Below are 24,470 nucleotides of genomic sequence, written 5' to 3' on the forward strand. Positions count from 1 at the left end.
ATGTGACGCGATGCGAGAAGGAGCCATGGAGTCGGGAGCTCCGCACTGCATTGCTGCCTTTATCCTTTAAAACATTTACACCAGAGATATTAGCATCCAGTATACTTGTTAACTAACATGGGTGCAAAAAGATGTCGAAACTTTCCAAGTCTTCGGCCTGTGGAGATATTAAAAGACATCTAAGATCGCACGGGGCTGAGGCCATGATGCAAGACCAAGATGGCGGTGGCGAGCCTGACGAGCAACAAGTTCACGGCATAGCCCAGGATATTAATAGCATTTACACAGCACCAACAAAGATTTCTGAGGATTTGGAGGGGCTGGCAGAAATACGTCGTACCACTGCGTCGGTGGAGACTAAACTCTCCTCCCTAATTACAAGAATGGACGACGTTGAGAAGCGAGTGGAATATTTGGAAATGACCGAGAAGGAGTGGCAAGCTAATGCGCCAGTTAGCAAGACAGACATCGGACAGATTTGGGAAAAATGAGAAGACATGGAGAATCGCTCGCGGCGCAACAATGTTCGATTCGTCGGCTTTCCGGAGGGCAAGGAGGGAGGAGACGTGGTGAAATTTCTGGAGGAGCTGATGCCAAATTTGCTGAACATAGAGGGGAGACGAGAGATTGAGCGGGCACACAGAGTCGCTAGCCAGCGATCCACACCTGCACTGTAAAAAAAAAATAGTTGAGAATACTTGAAATTTCAAGGCAACAGTCTGCATTAAGAATTTTATGTTTTGCCAACGATGTGCCCATGATAATCCAAACTATGATAAAACTGTTATCTTTATTAAGAATTCTTAATTAAGTCAATTTTCAATTCCTCATTCTGCCAACATAGATTTCTCTTTTTGCTGAACAGTGGCATTCACAGTAGTGCAAAAAGGCAATTGAGGTTATCACAACTTTTTTGGGGGGGGGCTTTTTTCACCTCTATTTGGATAGGACAGCGTAGAGACAGGAAATGAGCAGGAGAGAGACGGATCAGGAAATGACCTCAGGTCGGAACCAAACCCAGGTCCCCGGATTTATGGTATGGCGCCTTATCCACCTGAGCCACAACGCCCCCGAGGTTATCACAATTTATCATTAAACTATACATGCCTTTTTTCATTGTTCTACACAATTACAAAACTTCAATACTGAAATAAAGTTTTTAAAACCTATGTTGTGGGTGTGGCTCAGGTGGATAAGGCGCCATACCATAAATCCGGGGACCCGGGTTAGATTCCGACTGGAGGTCATTTCCTGATCCCTCTCTCTCCTGCTCATTTCCTGTCTCTACACTGTCCTATCCAAATAAAGGTGAAAAAAGCCCCCCAAAAAAGTCTGATAACCTCAATTGCCTTTTTGTACTACTGTGAATGCCACTGTTCAGCAAAAAGAGAAATCTATGTTGGCAGAATGAGGAATTGAAAATTGACTTAATTAAGAATTCTTAATAAAGATAACAGTTTTATCATAGTTTGGATTATCATGGGCACATCATTGGCAAAACATAAAATTCTTAATGCAGACTGTTGCCTTGAAATTTCAAGTATTCTCAACTATTCTTTTTTTACAGTGTGGAGACAGACCCAGACCAATACTGGCCAAGTTTTTGAGATCATTGGACTGGGATGCGGTGTTGCGGGCAGCAAGGAACAAAGGCAAGCTGAGCTGGGAAAACACTACTATAATGCTTTTCCCACACTACTCCAGAGCCACCCAGAAGAAGCGCGACAAATTCAAGGAGTGCAAGGAAAAACTGCATAAACGGGGGGTGAACTTCAGGTTGCTGTACCCGGCTAAACTGAGAATCGAGACCTGTGAGGGTGAAAAGGCTTTTGACTGTCCCTGGAGGGCCATGACTTTCATAGACGCTATGCAGTCAGTAAGGAGGCTGTGTTTTTTTTACTGGGTTCAGCTGCGAGTCAAAGGTACCCTGATGTGTTCCCATCCTCTTCTTATGCACCTGAATGTTAAATTAAAGACACTGGTGTAGACTTATCTTCATGGTAGCAGTGCATGAGGAGGAGTCACGACGAGTGGAGCCTCGCGGACCAGACACGGACCGTCGGATTTCCGTTGGGGGGACTTTCGCAGGGGTTGTAATGTGCAAAGTTCAGATTCAGTTGCACACTCTCTATTTTGTTAGTTTTAGGGGTATGTTTGTGTTTAGTCATCACCACTGTTTCTGATATATGGTTGTGTGTCATTATTGTGTAGGCAGGCATGTCCTCTCAAATAGGTTTAATGCGTCTCTCCACCTGGAATGTAAATGGATTGGAGAACCCCGTTAAGTGAAAAAAGGTTATGACCATGCTCAAGAGTAAAAAGTATGACGTGGTGTTTCTCCAAGAAACACACATGTCAACAGAGGAGTCTGAGAAGCTCCGTGTAGGATGGGTTGGACATGTATTTTACAGTATAGGCTCTAGTAAAAGCAAGGGTGTCATAATTTTAGTAAGTAAACATTGATGGTTTAAATAGCTCAAGCAAATTAAGGATAATTCGGGAAGGATGATTACTGTGCTGGCTGAAATACAATCTCAAAAGTTAATCTTGGCTAACATTTACACACCTAATTTGGATGATCAAAATTTTTTTATTGATCTTGAAAGTAAGCTTCAAGCCGCTGGGAATCATGCTGTTGTTCTGGGAGGGGATTTTAATCTTTTAATGGATCCAGCTCTTGACCACAATGGGGCAGGGTTGCGTAAGGTGACGAAGGCCACTATGACATTGCAGAGAATTTGCAAATCTTTAGGATTAATAGACATTTGGAGGATCATGAACCCTTCTGGTAGGGATTACACATATTTTTCACCACTACACAAGATTTATAGCTGAATAGATTTTTTTTAATATCTAAAGCATTCACTACTTCTGCTGTGGGTGGTGAAATAGGGAACGTTCTCATTTCTGACCATGCCTGGGTTGGCTTGGACCTATTACTCCAAAGTGAGAGAAGAAAGTCTTACAGGTGGCGTCTTAACTCCTCCCTTTTACAGGACCCAGTAAATGTAGAGTGGCTAAGGACCGAAATAAAGAATTATTTAGAGATTAATTAGCAATCTGTATCATCGGTGGGCATGGCCCTAAACAGCCATTCCAAGGTGACTTCCGTGACGAAAGCTACTCAAATTTGGTTGAAGTCAATCTATGGCCCATAAATTCCAGAACAAATTTAAAATGTTATGCATTTATTTCATGGACATTATACAGCTCCTTAGTATAGCCAACATTTTTTTCATTTCTAACTACATTTTCATACAAAAAAAAAACAGGAGGAAAATGTGACTTCCGTGACAGCTACATCCTCAAAAATATTGACTGAAGAAATGTTTTATCCAGTTCGTAGCCTTCTGGGAGAGATGTACCATTTGTCTCACACAGTATACCAGGGGGAAGTCTAGAGATTCCTAAATTAAGCAAGCCATCATAAATTAGTAAATTGCTGACCTTGGAGAGCACTGGAAGTCTGTGACTTCCATGACCGAAAAATGTGACTTCCGTGACGAGTACCTCCACCAGTATGAAACAAAGTGCAAAAGTTGTATCTATTTATTATTATTTATTTTTAAACTCCCACATAACAATGCACAGAATAAAGTGGTCCTTAGTTCAACTTGGTGAACATTTGGGGGTCTCATTTCTGCAAACTTGCTGAGCCCAATTTTTAGTTCTGGGTTTTCTTCCTTGAAGACTGCATAATTCTCCTTGATGGACATAAAAAGATGGCGCTTCTGCAATTTAGTTTTCCCATTTCCAGTACGCACAGTAACCACATCCCGTTTCCCAGGGGCCATCCTGCTGATATCATCACGTTGGTAAAATTCCTTGACTCTTTTCACAGTTTCCTGAGTTATTTGGTCCTGTCTTGCTTTCTTTATGTTTTGTTCTGATGATCTCAACCCAAACTCGTTGACCAGTACTCGAAGCACAGCTTTGCATTTTCCTGGACTTTTGGGTAGTGTACTCTTCACTCGATTTGTGGCCCTTGATAGAGAATGTTTAGCAGAATAGGCCCTGGGACTGGGTGCACTAGGTCTACTAGTTGGAGTCAGTGTTGGAGATTTTCTAGTTTTTTTTTTTGTCTACATTTCTGCTGTCTGATTCTGTCTGCTTCCCTTTTCTTCTCAAGAAGTTCTAACTGTTCTTCATCTGTCAACTTGGCAAATTCTTGTTTTTGCTTGTCTTGAAATTTCCTTTTATACATCTTGCACCTAACTTTGTACTCAGCTGACAGCCCACTTAATTTGATTTTCTCTCTCCTCTTTCTCTGCCTTTCTGCCGGTGTGAGTGGCATTCTGGCTCAGCTGTATTAAGAAATATATCAGAAAAAGAGAATGTTTAAAAAACTGGCTGATCACAAATATTAATGTTGATACAAGGTTATTAGTTACTGGTATGTGACTTCCATGACAAATCAGTGTGACTTCCGTGACAGACTTTAATGTAGATTTACTCAACACAATAAAGCCCTTACATTATACATAATACCAGTTTTAGTTAGCTTGATTATAGTAGATTTATAAACAAAATTTGTTTCTTTCCAAAGTGGGTTTATTTCTAGGAAATAAAAACTAAATACTCACTTTTGTGACTTCCGTGACAGCAAAATGAGGTGTAATAATTCTTCTCAGCTCAGGAAACTGTGAGCAACTGACAACCAAAATGTACTCTGCTGCAATATTGTTTCAAGTGAGCTATTTTTAGGTGCCCATCTCAGCCTGGTCTGATCAAGCTCTCTGTGGAAAATTCCACAGTGCAAAAGGTCACTGCATTGGCATCTTTGGAGGGTGCTCCAAGGGGTGTGTCTTCCATCGTCATGGTAACAGTACTGGAGTGACCTATCCCTGTGATTTTAACTTCAGATATATATCTTTGTAATGAGCTGCAGTTTTTAACACCTGGTGACAGCGCTCGAAACTAACGGTGTCCCGACGTCCCGGGGACCATAAAAAATGTCATTGGGACACAAAATTATCATATCTGGGACAATCCCGGGACAATGGAAAAAAAATAGATCTAGAAAAAAAGTTCTAAATTAATATTATTTACAAAGCCGTAACACATACGTAGACATTCACCTAATTTGTCAATTTTAATTTTAAAACGTTAACAGCGAAAAATACATTAGTAGCTACACTTTCAATGCACCTGCATCCATAGGCTACAGAGCAGCGCATTCTGTTCTAGAATCTTCGGCCGGTGTCCGCATTATATGGACTTGGAATGGAATTGCTACCGCACACGCTGCGCCGACTCTTGCCAGAACAAAAATGCTTAAGTGTTTGAAGCGGACCGACCGCGGGGAAGAAACTGAAAGCCCAGACATAACGTCTCCGGGACCTTCAGGATCCAAAGTGTCATCGCCTGGTCTGCAGGCAACGCTAGCAACTGAATGAACTTAATGAACACTGTTAGACACGTTATAAAATACAACAGGAATGATGTGGATGATATTGACGGAAGATACCGTTCAACAGAATAAGTGAGTTTTCTTGGTGTCTTTCTAGTTCAGAAAGTTTAGTCAGTCAGCAGCACAGCTAGGCTCGGACCTGGCACTATGCTGATGTTGCTAACATTTGCACCCACGTTTCGGCAGCGAAAGTTCATAAAATGGATAACGGAAAGTTCATAAAAACGGATAAGGGAAAGTTCATAAAAATGGATAACGGAAAGTTCATAAAAACGGATAACGGAAAGTTCATAAAAACGGATAACAGAAAGTTCATAAAAATGGATAACGGAAAGTTCATAAAAATGGATAACGGTAATGGCTAACAGAAAGTTCATAAAAATGGATAACGGTAATGGTGAAAATGATAAGTTGGCCTTATAAGTGCCAACAGATATTCAAGGTATAAGTAGATGAAATGAACATAAAAGGGGTCTTATTTTCAACTAAAGTGTACTGCAGATGTAGGGAGTTGAAACATTTTCTGAATGAGCTAGTTGGCCCCTTTAAATAAACTGGTATACAGTGAGATCACCAAAGTTTAATAAACTGAAAATGCAATAACTGTAATTTTGAAGTAGATGATGTATAGGACGTGTCACTTGTGTCTTGTGACTTATTGTAAAAATGATATAAAGGGTTCAAAATCGCATAGTTACAAATATAATAGTAACTTCATATGATAATATTAACCACTGGTTATTTCAGAGAGGAAAAAAATGGGGACACTATTGCTTCCATTCGGGACAATACAACACAGAATTCGGGACCACTGGGGGACACAAAGAAAAAAAGTTAATTTCGAGCCCTGCCTGGTGAGATTTGAAAAAATGACTATGATGTGTAGGTTAGCTTGGAATGGCTGTAAAGGCTGTGAATAGGGGACGTCTTATCCAACACACTTCATATTGTAAAAAAATTAAAACACAAGAGTTGCTAGAATTGGAAAATAAAATTAAACAAGCTGAAACAGAGTTGGAGCAACAAATGACACAGCATGGCATGAGAAAACTGACAAAGTTATAATACCAGTATAATAACATATCCCAAAAGGTTGAATTTAATTTATTTAAGGCTAGACAAACATATTTCGAGTTGGGGGACAAAGCAGGAAAGTTACTTGCCAGTTATATAAAACAGAGGGAGTTGGCTTCCACTATTCCGGCTGTTAGGTCACCGGCTGGCGACCTGCTCACTGCGACTGTAGATATTAATAAGGCTTTTAAAGAATTTTATGGTAATTTCTATAGTTCAACATCTACCTCTAATGAAGAAGAAATTCATAAGTTTATAGAACCACTAGGACTCCCCAAATTGACAGATGAACAGAGGGATTTTTTTAAACTCAGATATTACTATTGAGGAGATTAAAGGGGTAATTCAGGCTTTACCATCAAGCAAAGCACCTGGGCCAGATGGTTTTACTGGGGAATTTTTTAAGAGCTTGGCGACAGGGTTAGCTTCACCTTTACTAGAAGTGTATAAGGAAGCACTAGAGGGGGGTGTACTGCCACCAACTCTAAGACAGGCCCTTATTAGTCTAGTGTCTAAGAAAGGTAAAGGTTTGGATGAATGCAAGAATTACCGTCCTATTTCATTAATGCAGATAGATGTTAAAATAATCTCGAAAATTCTAGCAAACCGATTAGACAGTGTAATTGCGTCATTGAGCCATACTGACCAAGTAGGGTTCGTTCGTGCTCGTAGCTCCTCGGATAATATTAGACGCCTTGTTGATGTCATGTGGTCTGTGGTTGATGTCCAGTCCCCAGTTGCTACAATCTCTGTTGATGCCAAAAAGGCGTTTGACATGGTCGAATGGGGGTACTTATTTAAAATTTTGGAAGAGTTAAGCACCCAGAAGCAGCTGTGCAGACTAATGGGCTTATCTCTGATTATTTTATGTTGGGGAGAGGAACAAGGCAGGGCTCGCCCCTTTCTCCTTTGTTTTTTTTGTTTAGCCATAGAGCCTCTTGCGGCAGCCATACGTGGCACGACTGATTTCCTGGGTGTTACTGCAAGTGGGATGGTACATAAATTGATGCTTTATGCTGATGGTATTTTATTACTGGTGTCCGACCCCAGCAAATCTGTACCAAGTTTTCTTGGAATCATAAACTCATTCTCAGAATTCTCCGGTTACAGGGTGAACTGGTCCAAGTCCGAGGCACTTCCCTTAACAGCTTATTGTCCCTGCACTGCATTCCATCCAGGTGCTTTTCAGTGGCCTGAGCAAGGTATCATGTATCTGGGTATCCAGTTTCCTAGACAGCTGAAAGATTTGACCAAAGTCAATTTTGACCCATTATTACAAAAAATTTCCTGCGATGTGGAGAGATGGTCAACTCTTAATTTGTCTATGGCAGGTAAAGTTAATGTTCTGAAAATGAACTGCGTCCCCAGACTTAATTATCTTATTCACTCCCTCCCTTTAGAAATTCCCCATTATTATTTTAAAAGGTTTGACAGGATATCCAAGATATTTATTTGGAATAATAAACGCCCCCGGCTGCACCACAACAAGTTACAAAGACCAGCGAATAGAGGAGGCTTGGGGCTGCCAAAGATGTTGTTTTACTACGATGCTTTTAATTTAAGACACCTAGCCCATTGGTCTCTCCCTCCCTGACAATCACTGATGAGGGTTGGGATAGAATTTGTAAAAATGTTAAAGTAGTATCAAGGGATGCAAGGGTACGCCTCATTCATCTCATCTCATTATCTCTAGCCGCTTTATCCTGTTCTACAGGGTCGCAGGCAAGCTGGAGCCTATCCCAGCTGACTACGGGCGAAAGGCGGGGTACACCCTGGACAAGTCGCCAGGTCATCACAGGGCTGACACATAGACACAGACAACCATTCACACCTACGGTCAATTTAGAGTCACCAGTTAACCTAACCTGCATGTCTTTGGACTGTGGGGGAAACCGGAGCACCCGGAGGAAACCCACGCGGACACGGGGAGAACATGCAAACTCCGCACAGAAAGGCCCTCGCCGGCCCCGGGGCTCGAACCCAGGACCTTCTTGCTGTGAGGCGACAGCACTAACCACTACACCACCGTGCCGCCCACGCCTCATTCAATTCAAGATTATACATCGGTTTTATTGGACTCCTTCCAGACTGTTCAGACTAGGATTATTACCCACATCAAGTTGTTGGCGATGCAAATCTAAGGAAGTTTATTTACTTCATGTTTTATGGTCCTGTGACAAAGTCCAACAATTCTGGACCAATATTTATGATAATCTGTGTGAGATTACAGAGACACAAATCCCATTTAACCCAAGACTATTTGTTTTGGGTGATTATTCAGTTTTGACAGGACAGGATGAACATATTAAAAACTGGGTCCAAACCAGTATTATGATAGGTAGACAGATACTTATCAGGGGTTGGAAGACAGAGGGGGTGCCCTCTTTGCAAGAATGGGCTGCAGAAATGGCACGAGTTGCAGCATTTGAAAAAATGTGATATAAACAACTGGGTAGACCGGATGTATATGAAAGAAAATGGGGGAAATACTTACATTTCTTCAAGGGCTCCTGAAAGGGTTTATACAGGGGAGAGACGCAAGTTCTGAGTTTCCGGGTGGAGGATTGCGTACCTGTGCTGCTGATGCTCTTTTTGTGTGTGGGTTTTTTTTTTTTTAGTAAATTATCTCTTTTAATGCTGTGCTTATAGATTTCATCTAGGTATGTACGGTACATGTGTGTGTATACAAGCATATGTGTATTTGTACATGAACGTGTATTGATAGAGGTATCTGATTTAGGTAATTATGGGTTATGCTTTGCATTTATTTAATCATTTTTTCCCCCATCTTCATTAATGGTACAGCTAGTGTGGCTGTAGTTACTAGAGATAGGCCTGCTATACATGAAGGAGCACGACGTTAAATAACAACCAAAGAAGGATCAGCATTTGGTGGTGATGGTTTACGGGGGCTCGTTTGTGGGAGGGGGGCTGGAAATATGCTGTGAATCTTTCATTCTGTAATACCATGCTCTGTTATGCTGTTAAAAGAATAAAATGTTAATCACAAAAAAAAAGAAATGGCCAAAAGATCGTTAAGGTGTCAGTAATTGTAGCCGCCGCTCTAGGATAATTCATAATAATAATAATAGTGTAATAACAATATCCATCCATCAACCATTATCCTGTTCTACAGGGTCGCAGGCAAGCTGGAGCCTATCCCAGCTGACTACGGGCGAAAGGCGGGGTACACCCTGGACAAGTCGCCAGGTCATCATAGGGCTGACACATAGACACAGACAACCATTCACACTCACATTCACACCTACGGTCAAGTTAGAGTCACCAGTTAACCTAACCTGCATGTCTTTGGACTGTGGGGGAAACCGGAGCACCCGGAGGAAACCCACGCGGACACGGGGAGAACATGCAAACTCCACACAGAAAGGCCCTCGCTGGCTGCTGGGCTCGAACCCAGGACCTTTGAGTGAATGCACAATTTACGTATTGAAAGTCTTTTCTACTTTTGAAATGGCCAAAAGATCGTTAAGGTGTCAGTAATTGTAGCCGCCGCTCTAGTATAATTCATAATAATAATAATAATAATAATAATAATAATAATAGTGTAATAACAATATCCATCCAGTACAACATATCACGCATATCCCAGTGAAGGAGAAGCAGCGGACCCGGAAGAACGAGATGTCTGCGAAATCATGAGTGAAACAAAAATGGACGGAGCAAATGAATCGGGATTTACTCGAATGCAAGAAGAGAGCGAAGGAACTTGTGGCATCAGACACTCCGCCATGTAACGAAAATGGTAGGAAAAAGGGTTATATTGAAGTTATGAAACAGCTATGGGAGGAGAGAGGATATGAGCATCTACGAATCAGGAGCCAGAATTTACGGGATCAAGCATCTAGGCTTGAGAAAATGGAGTACAGTTCGGCGGGGAAGAGTCAAGAGGATGGAGTTTCGGCTTGCAACCATGAACGGGGCGACTTGAACGGAAGTGAATACCAGAGAACCTTAGATATGTTTTCTCAGCAAGAATCAGGGCCTGGAAGTCAAAGAAACATAAGTCAAAATGCTTATCTTGAAACGGTGAGTTTGTTCGAGCTACGTCATGCTAATTTAATAACTACCATGAATCAAGATTTGCGTATGACTACTACTTTGCAACAAATCCCAGGAGATAGTTTTGATCAGATGGCGGAAAGACAAAGCCAGACAATACAGCAAAGCGAAGGTAACTGTCCGGCACTCGGCTCCGTTCCTTAGCGTCTGTAAACCAAAAACTATAAACTGGGGAAAACGGAGCGATGGTAACGATATTGTTTTGCAAACTTCAGTCATAACTGATGCTTATAATGAAATTGTGATTTGAAGAAAGAATGCATTTATCGTCCCCTATGGTAGAACAGGGAGAGACTTTATAGATCAAGTTACGTTGCATATTAATGATTGGAATAATGGTGCTAATTGTTAACACATAGCGTTGAAAGCTGCAGTTGTGTTTCTTGCTGTAGGCCTTCAAAAGCCTAGTCCCAAATCTAAAGCCAAAGAGCACCAGGAATTGTTGTCAAAGTGTCTTGTACAATGGAAAGACGGGGAAATTAACAAGTTGCTGCGCAAGGGTCGGATTATTCAAAGTCGAATAGGAAAACTCAGATCTGCAGATTCACCAGATAAATTGAAAGTGTTCACCAAACTCATGTTTGAGGGTCAGATAAATTCAGCACTGCGCTTCTTGAGCGAAAGTACCAGTGGTGGTGTACTACCGCTGATCGATGAAGTTATGGCGCAATTACGGCTAAAACACCCCAATCCTCAACCAGCTAAATTGGGCTCACTTTTGTTTGGGCCGATTGATGATGAGTTTCCGGAATCAGTTTACTCTGGGATTAACGGTGAAATGGTTAGACAAGCTGCTTTAAGAACAAAAGCAGATCTAAGATGGCGGATGTAGCCAGGCCAGGTGTAGGTAGGACAGGTGCAGTGCTGGCGTTTTTATTGTATGGAGTAATTTTAACTGTGCTAAAATCGTCCGATATAAATTTGTCAAAGAATCTGGTTGACAATTTTCACCTACATATAGTTTTTTACACCGACAGTAATGGGATTGATCAAATAAAGAGCAAACAAACAATCCATATCGCCACACCGAATTTTGGATTCGGCAAACATACCCTGGCGTCGACTTTCATTTTTCCTCAGATGCATCGACAGACAAAGAAATATGGCTCTAAGGTCAGCATACAGCGGGGAAATGCTCTGCTTGTTACAATCTGTTTGTTGCTGTCTGGAGATGTCCATCCGTGTCCTGGCCCGCGAGGGGAGACAGGCCCGGCTTGTGCCGTGGATAAAAGACGCATGTTAGCTGTTTTTCCTGCTGTTTTGCGTGCTCCTGAGTTTGACCTACCTGCTCGGGATCCAGGGCTGTGCCTGGAGGGTGCACCGAGTGAGTCGCCGAGGGACCACCAGAGTGGTGGATGCCTTGTGCCGGCGGACCAGCGATGTGGCGGTGGGGTGATTCGGGCCGCGGGCGCATCCAACATCGGAGCCGCGGGGTTGGGTGTGGATTTTTCTCCTTTCGTAAGGAACAGAGGTAATTATTGCTCCATTCAACATGCCCTTTATACGGATAGGGCCTGTGAATTATCAAGCGGTCTATCTACTCTGTTACCACAACAAACTGTATCTAAGCTGTCACTGGATCAAACTGCAAACGCTGTAAAAATGAAGTTTGGAAATTCTGCTAACTCCATGCCAGTCAACATGCCATACACTGTAAAAAATAAGGTTCTAAATATAGCGATCTCGAAAAACCGGAAACTGAACTTATTTCAGACTGTCAACCACTCAAGAATCATCTGGGATCCAAAATTAAAACCAAGAGGCATTTTAGGAGGACACTTAAATATAAGAAGTTTTAAATCTAAAAGTGATCAAATTCATCAGCTATTGTTGGACTCTAATCTAGAGTTTGCATGTTCTCCCCGTGTCCGCGTGGGTTTCCTCCGGGTGCTCCGGTTTCCCCCACAGTCCAAAGACATGCAGGTTAGGTTAACTGGTGACTCTAAATTGACCGTAGGTGTGAATGTGAGTGTGAATGGTTGTCTGTGTCTATGTGTCAGCCCTGTGATGACCTGGCGACTTGTCCAGGGTGTACCCCGCCTTTCGCCCGTAGTCAGCTGGGATAGGCTCCAGCTTGCCTGCGACCCTGTAGAACAGGATAAAGCGGCTAGAGATAATGAGATGAGATGAGATTTGCCAATCGTATGCCCTAATTCAAACACCATAATGTATGCAGACGACACTGTAAATTTTATGCATGGTAGCAGCGCAACCCAAGTAGCTGATCAGTTAACTAACTCAATGCAACGCATCACAGAATGGTTAAAGCAAAACTGTCTTCAACTGAATGTCTCTAAAACAGTGTGTATGTTTTTTAGTAAAACTAAAACACACTCACTAGAGCCTGATGTGGTTGTAGATGGGGAGCGACTATGTGTTGTCTCAGATTTCAAATATCTCGGGGTGGTCGTTGATAATAACCTCACCTTTAAAGAGCATATCAAAAAGGTTTCTAAGCGCATCAAATTTAATTTGGCAAACTTTAGACATGTTCACAGTTGCATGTCAACTAAGGCTGCACTAATGTATATGCATTCAATGATCTTCTCCCATATAACATATTGTTTGACAACCTGGTCTCAAGCTAGCAATACTGCACTCAAACCACTACTTTCTTTATATAAAAAAACTATTAAGGTATTGGATAAGAAATCCAATGACTATCATCATTGCCATATTTTAATGAAATATAAATTGCTACATTTGGAAAATCTTATTAAATATTCACACTCATGTTTAATGTATAAAATTATTCATGGACTTGCTCCTCCTGTACTGACCCAGTTTATAAAGGTGGTATGAACATCTACACGGAGTGCAGCTAGAGGAGATTGTGTGGTCCAGTTTAGAAAAAGTGCTTTTAGCCAGTCTGCATTTTCAATCAGGGCTGCTCGTGAGTGGAATTCCATTCCAATTGACATTAGAAATCAATCAAATTATGCTTCTTTTAATTTTTTGTTAAAAAAAAGTGGTTAATTAGTGGTCAAGGCTGTCAACATTAAATTTTAGTGCTTAATTTTTCTCCATGTTTGCTGCCCTGCCTGTCGATGTTTTTCTGATGCCATCCGTCATGTTGTCTTGTCAGTTTGTCTAGTATTACTGTTAATTTTTGTGTATGCTTTTTTATTATGCGTTTGGTGTTTATGTCCTGCTTGTTTATGGCTTGTTAGTTTCTTATTGTGTCTTATATTATAAATGTTGTTGATGTTTGTTGTTATTGCTTAATATTGTTCTTGGTTTTGTTTGTAGTAATTGTCTGGTGTTGAGTTTATGTTGGCTTGTGTGTAAATGTATTTTAGTTTTTTTTTTTTTTATTCAGATTTAGTTTTTTATTTGGAAATGTTTTATTTGATTATATTTTAATTTTTGCTCTTTTAGGGTGACTATTTTAACATCAGTCCAGGGACAGCAGATGCAAAATAGCCTTCTGGCTAATTCTGGCATATTTACATTTGTTTAAAGCGCTGATGACACGTTTTTGACATCTTTGGCGATGTTTTATAACATAAAAAGTAATTCCCGATGATCCATATATTAATTCACGAAGGCGCCTATTTTACAAGTTATGATAAAAAACGCGGCTATTTGGGCAAATTTGACGGGGCTGCAGCACCCAGGAGACGAAAGAGGAGGAGGAGCTATATGACGTCAGCGAAAGAACCTTCCTCCTAACTTACCAGTTTATTGTTGATGCGGCAGGTGTTCAGTTTATCATTATTAGTATTTTTATTATACATTATTATACATTATATATATATATATATATATATATATATATATATATATATATATATATATATATGAGTGATTCCACGCTTATGGGTACTGAACTTATTCACCTAAAACCATTTCTTTTTTTACCATCAGGTCACAAAACATGTAATCTTTAATGAATGATATGTTAAAAGATAACTTTAATTTTCTGAGATGTAATAAAAACATATTTATATGCCAAAGTCAAGCCTATGAGTTCCAAAATGATGTCTGTTACATTACTTCTGTTACGATTGTCCATCTCGCGTCTGTTACAAATTAATTACAATCTAGCTATATACCATGTTAATCTTATTGAAAGAATGTGTATGTTTATTCTACTACACATGTTTATTAATTATATTTGCTAAAACAAACATCACCTTCCTATGTTTCAAAAAGTAATTCTACATTGTTAAAATTGAGAATATATATGTCCACAACACTTCTGTTACGTTCTGACTTTGGCATATAAATATGTTTTTATTACATCTCAGAAAATTAAAGTTATCTTTTAACATATCATTCATTAAAGATTACATGTTTTGTGACCTGATGGTAAAAAAAAGAAATGGTTTTAGGTGAATTTTTAAAAATAAGTTCATGTCCCCATTTCAGTACCCATAAGCGTGGAAGCACTCATATATATATATATATATATATATATATATATATATATATATATATATATATATATATAGTTATTATGCCTTCGCGTTGTGTTGCCAGCTTTTGCTCCAAAACCCACAAGGATGGGGTAAGTTTATTAAAGTTTCCCAGAGATCCCGAGCTGCATGCGAAGTGGGTGAAGCAAGTCAGGCGCACTCGTGACAAGTGGGAGCCCTCACCAACATCCGTCCTGTGCTCTGAACACTTCGATTTGGATTGTTTTGACACCCTTCCCAGCTTAAAGGAATCTCTTGGGTGTTCAGTTCAGCACAAACGTGTGTTACTACCATCAGCAGTGCCTACAGTATTCCGGAGGGGGTCTACTAGTAGCTATGCCAGATCCAGCAGTCACCTGGGACAAGGCGACTCCTCCAAAGACAGTCCAACTGTCAGAACATGTGTTGAGAAACGACATAAGATAAAGGTACGTAGAGCTATAGAGCGCTCCGACATGATGCTAAAAATAGTAACCATGCGGTCTGCGCGGCCATCTTGGGAGTGACTCGCTCCAGAGCGCTCATAGAGTACACATCATAGAGTACACATTCATGATAATCATAAATGTAATCATAAAGTCGGCGTGATATCAGTCATGTATTTGCTTGTGAAAGCTTGTTTCTCAAAGCAAACACTGAGGGAAAGCTAACTTAGCCAGACAAGTAGGCTACAGATTGTCATTTGCTTACGCTGATGTAGGTTATCAAATATTTTGCTTCATTCAAGGATAAAACTAAGAAGCCATAAACTAGAAGACGTGCCTGCCAATATTATCCTAAATGTATCACGGATCAGGCATAGTCGTAAGCTTATTATGTTAGCCGTTTGCATGCTCCATTAGGAACTATGTATTCAGTGTAGCATACGGCTTACATGATATAAGCAGTGTTTACACATGCAAGACAACAATACACAATATTAAAATATTGATTCCGTAACATTTTGAACAAATACGGGTTGACCTACCAATCCTTGTTATCCAACCTTGTGGTGTTCAATGCTGAGCTGTCTGCCTGTCTGCTGTCCATCTTGGAGTCGGAGTCGCTCTCAGATTGCACAGTAACAGGTTCAAACCTGTACGGTTGGATGCACCCGTGTTCGTCATCACTTGATTCTTCCGATCTATCCCACTCACAACACAATTCTAGACTCCCAGAAGAGGAAAAGCTAGAGAGTTCACCGGCGTTTTCATGCGCCATTTCCATTGAGTAGAACAGCCAGTGAACCGCAGCGTGTTCTTCCGCTGACGTCACAACATGGACGCGAGCCACGGACCCAGTTTTCTTGCGCTGTGCAATTAAAAGTTGGATATTCGCGTAACAACAGCTTCTTTTCACGTAATTATAACAGAAATCTAACATGTTTGCCATGTTGTATAGTTTATTTAAGAAATTGCATAGAGTCATGTTCGTGTCATCAGCCCTTTAAATGTTTTATTAATGTGCATTGTCCCTGATAACTAAACCTTTAAATAAATAAAATAAATAAATAAATAAATAAAAGGTGCAGGGGGTCCTTGTGGTGTGGACGTGAATGGCTTCAGACGAATGCTTGCTTGTAAATCGTTTAAACAGTCATCGACGAAGCTGTGTGAGGCGATAGCTACAATGGCAAAGACTCTATGCACTCAGTATATTGATCCTTTGACCACAGAGCCGTTAAGGCCAATTTATGCTGACAACGCAGTCCTCGCAGACGGCGTCGCAGAAGGCGTCTGCGTAGCCCCCCCACCTTCGCAGACGCTCTGCGCACACCTCCCAAAAATTGTGACCACTGCAGAAGCCTCGCAGACAGCGTCGCAGACAAGAGGGCTCTGATTGGTCCACTCTACATCCGCTGTACACGCACTTCCGCTTCCCTACTTTCCCGGTTTGTTTTCACGACCGCCATTTTTAAAAACACGAGAGAAGATGGAGCAGCACGAAGAGTGGTTGATCGAGGAAGTGAGGAAGTACGTACATCTATACGACTCCAGTTCTAGTCATTATAAGTAACCGGAGGATAAACACTCCACTAACCACACCCACCAACTACTCCTAGCGATTTCGCGACTTCGCACCCCCTTGCGTTGTGGCGGTGAATAACATCGCGCACGCCTATTACTCCCCGCTCAACGATAAATTACAACTGTCTGCGAAAAGCTATCTGCGAAAGCCTTGTCGCAAGAGCATGCAGAGGCCCTAGTAGCAAGTCGCCTCATCCCCCTAGATCAGGGGTGTCAAACTCATTTTGGTTCAGGGGCCACATACAGCCCATCTGATCTCAAGTGGGCCGGACCAGTAAAATAATTGCAAAATAACCTTTGTCAACTCCAAATCTTTAGCATTGTTTTTTTCAGTAGGCTATGCTTTATGCTTCAGCCTACATTTGTAGCCTACATAATCACTGATCACAAGGGATCTAGATTATTACACATTTATTCACAGAGAGGCCAATGGATTTGAAATAAAATGCATTTCACTCTCAAACAACTGGTTTATTTTTATACAGCTGAGTGAATACACTTTTACATCTGACAACCTGAACCAACTCCCCACACTAAACTCAAGTGGGAGCTATGAAGAAAGTAGCCTAAACATCCTGCCTAAAAATGTAGAGTAGAGTGGGGTAATACTAGTCTGGTTAGCACCAGACCATATCACAAGTGAAATATGGTCTGGAATCTGCCTATTGAATTTCTCGTAGGGGAGGTGTGGTTTACGATTGTCAACAGCCGTTTATTGGACGTTGCGAATGTCTATCATTTGGCGTATACGTAGCCCATGGCCAATCATGGCAGTTGTACCCGGTGACGTAGTTAGAGCGACGAAGAAGATGAAGCGAAGAAGAGAAGGAAAGAGAAAGAGAAGGCAAAACAAAAATAGACTAACACCAAACGCTGTTCTTTTTTTAAAACAAACTTTCGCTCTAAACTATTCAGAACAGTGTCTAAAGCTTGATCGAAAGTTTGGTTCGTATCGCTCGCCGCCATGTTAAATGTGATCCGTAAACAGTCCCAAATAAACTACAAGCTTCCGTTTGTCGAGTAGTACACGTCACCGTCTTTCCACCCCTCCCCACTCTCTGATTGGCTCCCTAACTCGGGCGAGCCTTTAGACCATAGTTTCCATGCTGTCTTTTCATATCGGAACGATTGTGCAAAGCAGCATGGGATTTCCCAGGCTAGGGTAATACGCCCCCGTGTGGTAAAAGGCCCCCGGCCTGTTTTACCCAAAATAACCACCAGATGGCGCAAAGTTACATTTCTATTGTTGCTATGGACTGGCTTGACAACGGGGATATACAAATATCCACTGTGGATCGCATATCAGCAACGCAGCGGAGAGAAATCAAATTTCATGGTAAGTGATATCATTTTCAGATATCAGTAAAACTGTATTTAGATAGCTGCTATTTCGTCAGATATCACAGCTGTGTATGTCGTATGAGTAGACAAGTCAGTACGTTAAAAAAAATACATTAGGTATAAAAAGTTGAATCACATTTTGAAAGTGAGACCCTTTTTTGTAAAAGTGTAGTCTGTGGGGTAAAACGCCCCCTTAATGGCGGGGTAAATGGCCCCCAGGGGGCATCGTTTCCTTTTATCATAATTAGAGTAGAGTGGGGGGAAAAGCCCCCCTTAAGGAAAATTCAGTTTTTCTCCAAGTTGAAATGAACCATGTGTTTAGTTTTAATCATAGTTTTTGACAACAGTGACATGAACAATAATGCCACCTAAAGTTTGCCTAAAGTTAATACTTAATTTTTTTTTAACAAAAACAAACATTGTGAAAGGCCCCCTGAGGTGGGGCAATCGGCCCCCTCACTCAAAAAAACAAGAAAATAGCCCTGAATTAATGAATAGCTTGTTCTTTGTTAATTCATGTTCAATCCACACAAAATTATATCGAAATTAAAATGCGAAATATAATAAAATAATGCATCTATTCATTAATTCAGGGATATGTTCTTGTTTATTTCACATTATAGGCTTAAGTAAACACTTTTGCTATCCAAACAGCTTTTTTTGAGTGAGGGGGCCTATTGCCCCACCTCAGGGGGCCTTTTACCCCACTGGGGGGGTAAAAGGCCCCCTTGGCACAATGTTTGTTTTTGTTAAAAAAAAAAAAGTATTAACTTTAGGCAAACTTTAGGTGGCATTATTGTTCATGTCACTGTTGTCAAAAACTATGATTAAAACAACACATGGTTCATTTCAACTTGGAGAAAAACTGAATTTTCCTTAAGGGGGGCTTTTTCCCCCACTCTACTCTAAATGTGCAAATTTATGAAAGATAAAATTAAATTAACAAACATAAAAGTTATAGCAGTGCATGAGCAATAAGATTAGGCTACATCAGATGTATATATATATATATATATATATCTCATCTCATTATCTCTAGCCGCTTTATCCTTCTACAGGGTCGCAGGCAAGCTGGAGCCTATCCCAGCTGACTACGGGCGAAAGGCGGGGTACACCCTGGACAAGTCGCCAGGTCATCACAGGGCTGACACATAGACACAGACAACCATTCATACTCACATTCACACCTACGGTCAATTTAGAGTCACCAGTTAACCTAACCTGCATGTCTTTGGACTGTGGGGGAAACCGGAGCACCCGGAGGAAACCCACGCGGACATGGGGAGAACATGCAAACTCCACACAGAAAGGCCCTCGCCGGCCCCGGGGCTCGAACCCAGGACCTTCTTGCTGTGAGGCGACAGCGCTAACCACTACACCACCGTGCCGCCCTATATATATATATATATGTGTATATACTGTAATTATAATGCCAATATACTTGAATTGTAATTATAATGTTACACATGGTTGCACCACTGGATGCTGCTACTATCAGCCACTTTACTTGCCCTTAAGGTTTTATCTACTGTGCTTTGTCTTGGGTGTATTCTCCATGCAGGACCTATACAAATGTGTCTGTATATAGTAGCTAGTAGTTCAATAGTAGTTTTTGTATTTTGTATATTGTACATACCTTTTCTTTTTATTCTATGTGTGTGCACTTTATGGAGCAGCTCTGAATCTCGTTATACTCTGTGTGATGACAATAAAGGCTTTCTATTCTATTCTATTTTGTAGGCTAGGCCTACTGAAGCTGAGAATGATATACCGTACTGCACAATATTCATTGTCTTTTAAAGTGAAACCAGAGTAATCTTATTTTCAAAGAACTGCATCCTTCAGACTGCAAACATTTGTGAACATGACAAGAATTAGGCCCAGGCCTTAATGCTGATTAACCTCCCTCCCCGCTTTCTCTCACCAAGTCTATCGGCTACTGCTGGCTCCTGACACTTGGAATCTTTTAGCCTTCACGAGGGCATCAGTATCAGGTTTCAAATCCTGAGTAGCAGCACATTTCACAATGTCATTCAAGTGTGCGTTTGATAACCTTGAGCGGTGCGTTCATAACAGAGAACGCCTGTTCACAAAGATAGGTAGTCCCAAACATGGACAAAACCTTTGCAGCCAGGGATGTTAATTTGGAGTACCCTGGCAAAAGATATTGATAAAACGTGTCTAAGCCCACCGACGCAAATTTCTGCTTCATATCGGAATCACATTGCAAGTCAATTATCTCGAGTTGGATGTCAGTGGGCATATCAGAAGCACTGACTGTAAATGGCGAGCAAAAAAAGGCAAATTCGTCCTCAAGTTCACTGAAAACCTGAAATCTCCAGTACCCCTTTTCCACCAAATCAGTTCCAGGGCTGGTTCGGGGCCAGTGCTGGTGCTGGTTCACAACTCGTTCAACTTGCAAGCCAGCTGAGAACCAGTTTGCTTTTCCATAGCTCGCGGTGCTAAGGGAAGCCACGTCAGTTACGTCGCTGTATACGTCAGTTACGTCGCTGTATACGTCAGTTACGTCGCTACGTTTGCATAAACCTTGGCACGAATATCGAAGCAAAAACAACACGGAAGAAGCAGCAGCAACAACAACAATAATAATAATGGATGACTTCGCGTTTGTACAGCTGCTGCTTCTCGTCGCTTAAAAATGGCGACCTTTCGCGATCTTGTTATTGTTGTTGGTCTTAACAACTCCACTCCCCGCTGACGTAAGCGGTTCTTTCCTCTGGCCCAGCAGAGAATTGGTGCTAGCCTGGAACCGTTTTTTCTGGCCCCAGAGCCAGTTCTTTGTCAGTGGAAACAGAAAACCCGGTTCCAAACTAAGCACTGGCCCCGAACCAGCCCTGGAACTGATTTGGTGGAAAAGGGGAACACTTGAACTCCTGCAGCAATTCTGTTATCTTGTCTTTGTATTGATCCAAATCAGCATTATGTTCAGTAGCATGCATAGCTGTGAGCAATGGGAAATGAGAGGTGTCACCGTTAGATAGCTGTGTCTCCCAGAGTGACAGTTTCAACTTGAATGCGCGTACGCTATCGTAAAACTGAGTGACAACTTTTCTGCGGCCTTGCAACATTTTGTTAAGATTATTCAGGTGCTGTGTAATATCCACCATAAAGGCCAGATCCCGCACCCATTCCGGGCGTTTAAATTCCTCTACTGGTCTGCCCTTTTTCTCCATGAACTGTCCAATTTCCTCTCGTAGTTCAAAGAAATGCTTGAGTACGGCACCTCGGCTTAACCACCGTACTTCAGTGTGGTATGGTAAGCCAGCCGGAATGTAATTATCACTGAGAAAACAGTCAAACTGACGGTGATTCAGACCTTGCGCTCTGATGAAATTTACAGTTTGCACAACCACACTCATAACATGATCCATTTTTAGTGTTTTACAACACGATGCCTCCTGGTGCAAAATACAATGAAATGCCCAAACATCTTGTCTTCTGTTTGCGGCCTGCGCTTTCTCTCTGAATTTTGTCGCAACGCCTGCCTCTCTCCCGACCATTGATGGGGCGCCACCTGTAGCCAAACTGACAGCACGGGACCAGTCCACTCCGACCTTGTCCAGCGCTCTAACATGAGAGCGCTGTTGTAGTGTCCTTCATAGGCACCAACTCAAGGAACTCCTCAGTGACAGTCAAAGTCTCATCAACACCACGAATAAATATGCACAGTTGTGTGACATCGGTGCTCTCATCAAGTGCAACCGAAAATGCAATAAATGACTTGATTTTGTCATTCATTTGGCTGCCCAAGTCTCGTGAGAGATCTTCAACCCTATCTGCAATAGTGTTCCTCGATAGACTAATGTTGGCAAAGGCAGGTTGCTTTTCAGGGCACACGACTTCTGCAGCCTTCAGCATGCATTTTTTCACGAGTTCACCATCAGAAAATGGCTCGGATGCTTGCACCAACTCGTTTGCAATAAGGTACACTACCGTTCAAACGTTTGGGGTCACTTTGAAATTTCCTTATTTTTGAAAGAAAAGCACTGTTCTTTTCAAGGAAGATCACTTTAAACTAATCAGAAATCCACTCTATACATTGCTAATGTGGTAAATGACTATTCTAGCTGCAAATGTCTGGTTTTTGGTGCAATATCTCCATAGGTGTATAGAGGCCCATTTCCAGCAACTATCACTCCAGTGTTCTAATGGTACAATGTGTTTGCTCATTGCCTCAGAAGGCTAATGGATGATTAGAAAACCCTTGTACAATCATGTTAGCACAGCTGAAAACAGTTGAGCTCTTTAGAGAAGCTATAAAACTGACCTTCCTTTGAGCAGATTGAGTTTCTGGAGCATCACATTTGTGGGGTCGATTAAATGCTCAAAATGGCCAGAAAAAGGTCTTGACTATATTTTCTATTCGTTTTACAACTTATGGTGGTAAATAAAAGTGTGACTTTTCATGGAAAACACAAAATTGTCTGGGTGACCCTAAACTTTTGAACGGTAGTGTAGCTAGCTTTCACTGCTCCATCACTGACCTCACGGCTGCGAGTAAATGCTGTTTCTTCAGACCAGCTAACAATTCATTTATCTTCTCTTTTCTTAATTGTCCATACAAATTGTGAAATTTTTCTTTATGACGAGTCTCATAGTGGCGCCGAATATTATATTCTTTGAGCCCTGCAACCTGTTGATTACATACCAAACACACTGGTTTTGTATTCACCTCTGTGAATAAATAATACTCAGTCCATTTTTCCTGGAAAACTCTGCACTCTACGTCAACTTTTCTTCTTTTCGACAAAGACATTTTGGTAATGGAGGGGGGGAATCACTCTTGATAATTTTGATAGCAACTTAATCGTGGTGAGGCAAGACTGCCATTCATGGAATCAGACAGCATATCTGGGCACGCTAATAAAATGTGCTGTTTATTTCCTGATCTCTTGTTACGTCAGTGTCATTGTCCTACCTGTGGTTTTCCACTCATCAGGTAACATTCCACTCCTCTCCACTCAGTATTACCTGCCACGCCCGCAGGCTCCTTCTCTATCAGGCTCACCTGCAGTCAATTTACCATCATTGACTCTCATTGACTTTCAGTGGCTGTCATTGGCTGTTGCCTATCACCTGATGCCTTCTCTGTGTGTATTTAAACTGCAGTCCTCCCAAGCTTCAGTGTCAGATCGTCTGCAAGGCATTGACTCCGTCAACTCTTCAGCCCTGGTAATCTGACCCTGCATTTCTGTCCCCGTTCTCGCTACCTGACCTGTGACTCTGTGTTTCAGCCTGTTCCCAAACTCCTGTCTGTCGTGCTGTCCTGAGAGACTGCTCACTGAGAGACCGCCTGAATACCAAGGCCCAATCCCAATTCTAATTTCTACCCCTACCCCTCCGCCTTCCCCTCCGCCTTCCCCTTGGCCCTTCCCCTTGAAACTGAGCTACAAGGGATAGGGCTTGAAATTCAACCCTTACGTATTGGGATAGCCCTTCAACGATCGCATACGTCATCGCGTACCTCCGTCAGCGTTTACGTTAGCAAAACGCAACCAAATGCGTCATTGGCTGCGACCAGCCGCTACAGTCAGAGCCAGAAATCTCTGCTGGCAGGGTGTGATTTGTTAACTAACACCACTGAATGGGATATTTGGCGCTTCGTGCACCACATCCGACAGAATGAGGTGTCAGAACACTCATGTAAACAATAAAAGCGAGAATAACAGAACAAAACGTACGCAGTCAAGCAACCGAAAACAATACTCACTCCCAAAGCTTTTTAGCAGCAGCTTGGATTTCAGAAATCGCTGCTCATTCTCAGCTCGAAAGCGAATCAAGCGGCGTGTTTCCTCTGGATAACAACTTAAAACACGTAAATAATGGAGAAAATACATTTATGACAATCTTTCACCGCAGGAACCGCCATCTTTATGAAATCCGCATGAAATCTCGCTGAAATCCGCATGGCATTGTGGGAAATCACTCAAACCCCTTCGTTCGGAGTCAGCTCCAGGAAAATCTCCGTTTGGAGGGGTACAGAAGCCCTCCCCCTTCCCCTACCCCTCCGCGTTAACTGGGATTGGGATACCCCTACCCCTTCACGTGAACGCGCAAAATGGAGGGGAAGGGCCAAGGGGTTGGTCCAAGGGGTGAAATGGGATTCGGCCCAAGTGCTGT

The 24,470-nt window shown here is 41.8% G+C and overlaps 1 protein-coding gene across 2 annotated transcripts in view; it reads right to left on the bottom strand.

Moving 5' to 3' along the window:
• Positions 1 to 24,470, bottom strand: part of slc26a2 (solute carrier family 26 member 2) — an 86,660-nt gene that overhangs the window by 51,559 nt on the left and 10,631 nt on the right. The window contains exon 2 of one of the 2 annotated variants that reach the window (XM_060928040.1): positions 11,850 to 12,017. The exons of the other annotated variant lie outside the window; for it this stretch is intronic. Within the exon in view, the coding sequence (XP_060784023.1) occupies positions 11,850 to 11,985 (136 nt within the window). The 5' untranslated portion in view covers positions 11,986 to 12,017. The remainder of the gene's footprint in view (positions 1 to 11,849; positions 12,018 to 24,470) is intronic. 2 annotated transcript variants of the gene reach the window in all.

Source organism: Neoarius graeffei, chromosome 8 (genome assembly GCF_027579695.1).
Source record: "Neoarius graeffei isolate fNeoGra1 chromosome 8, fNeoGra1.pri, whole genome shotgun sequence".
NCBI classification, from domain to species: Eukaryota; Metazoa; Chordata; class Actinopteri; order Siluriformes; family Ariidae; genus Neoarius; species Neoarius graeffei.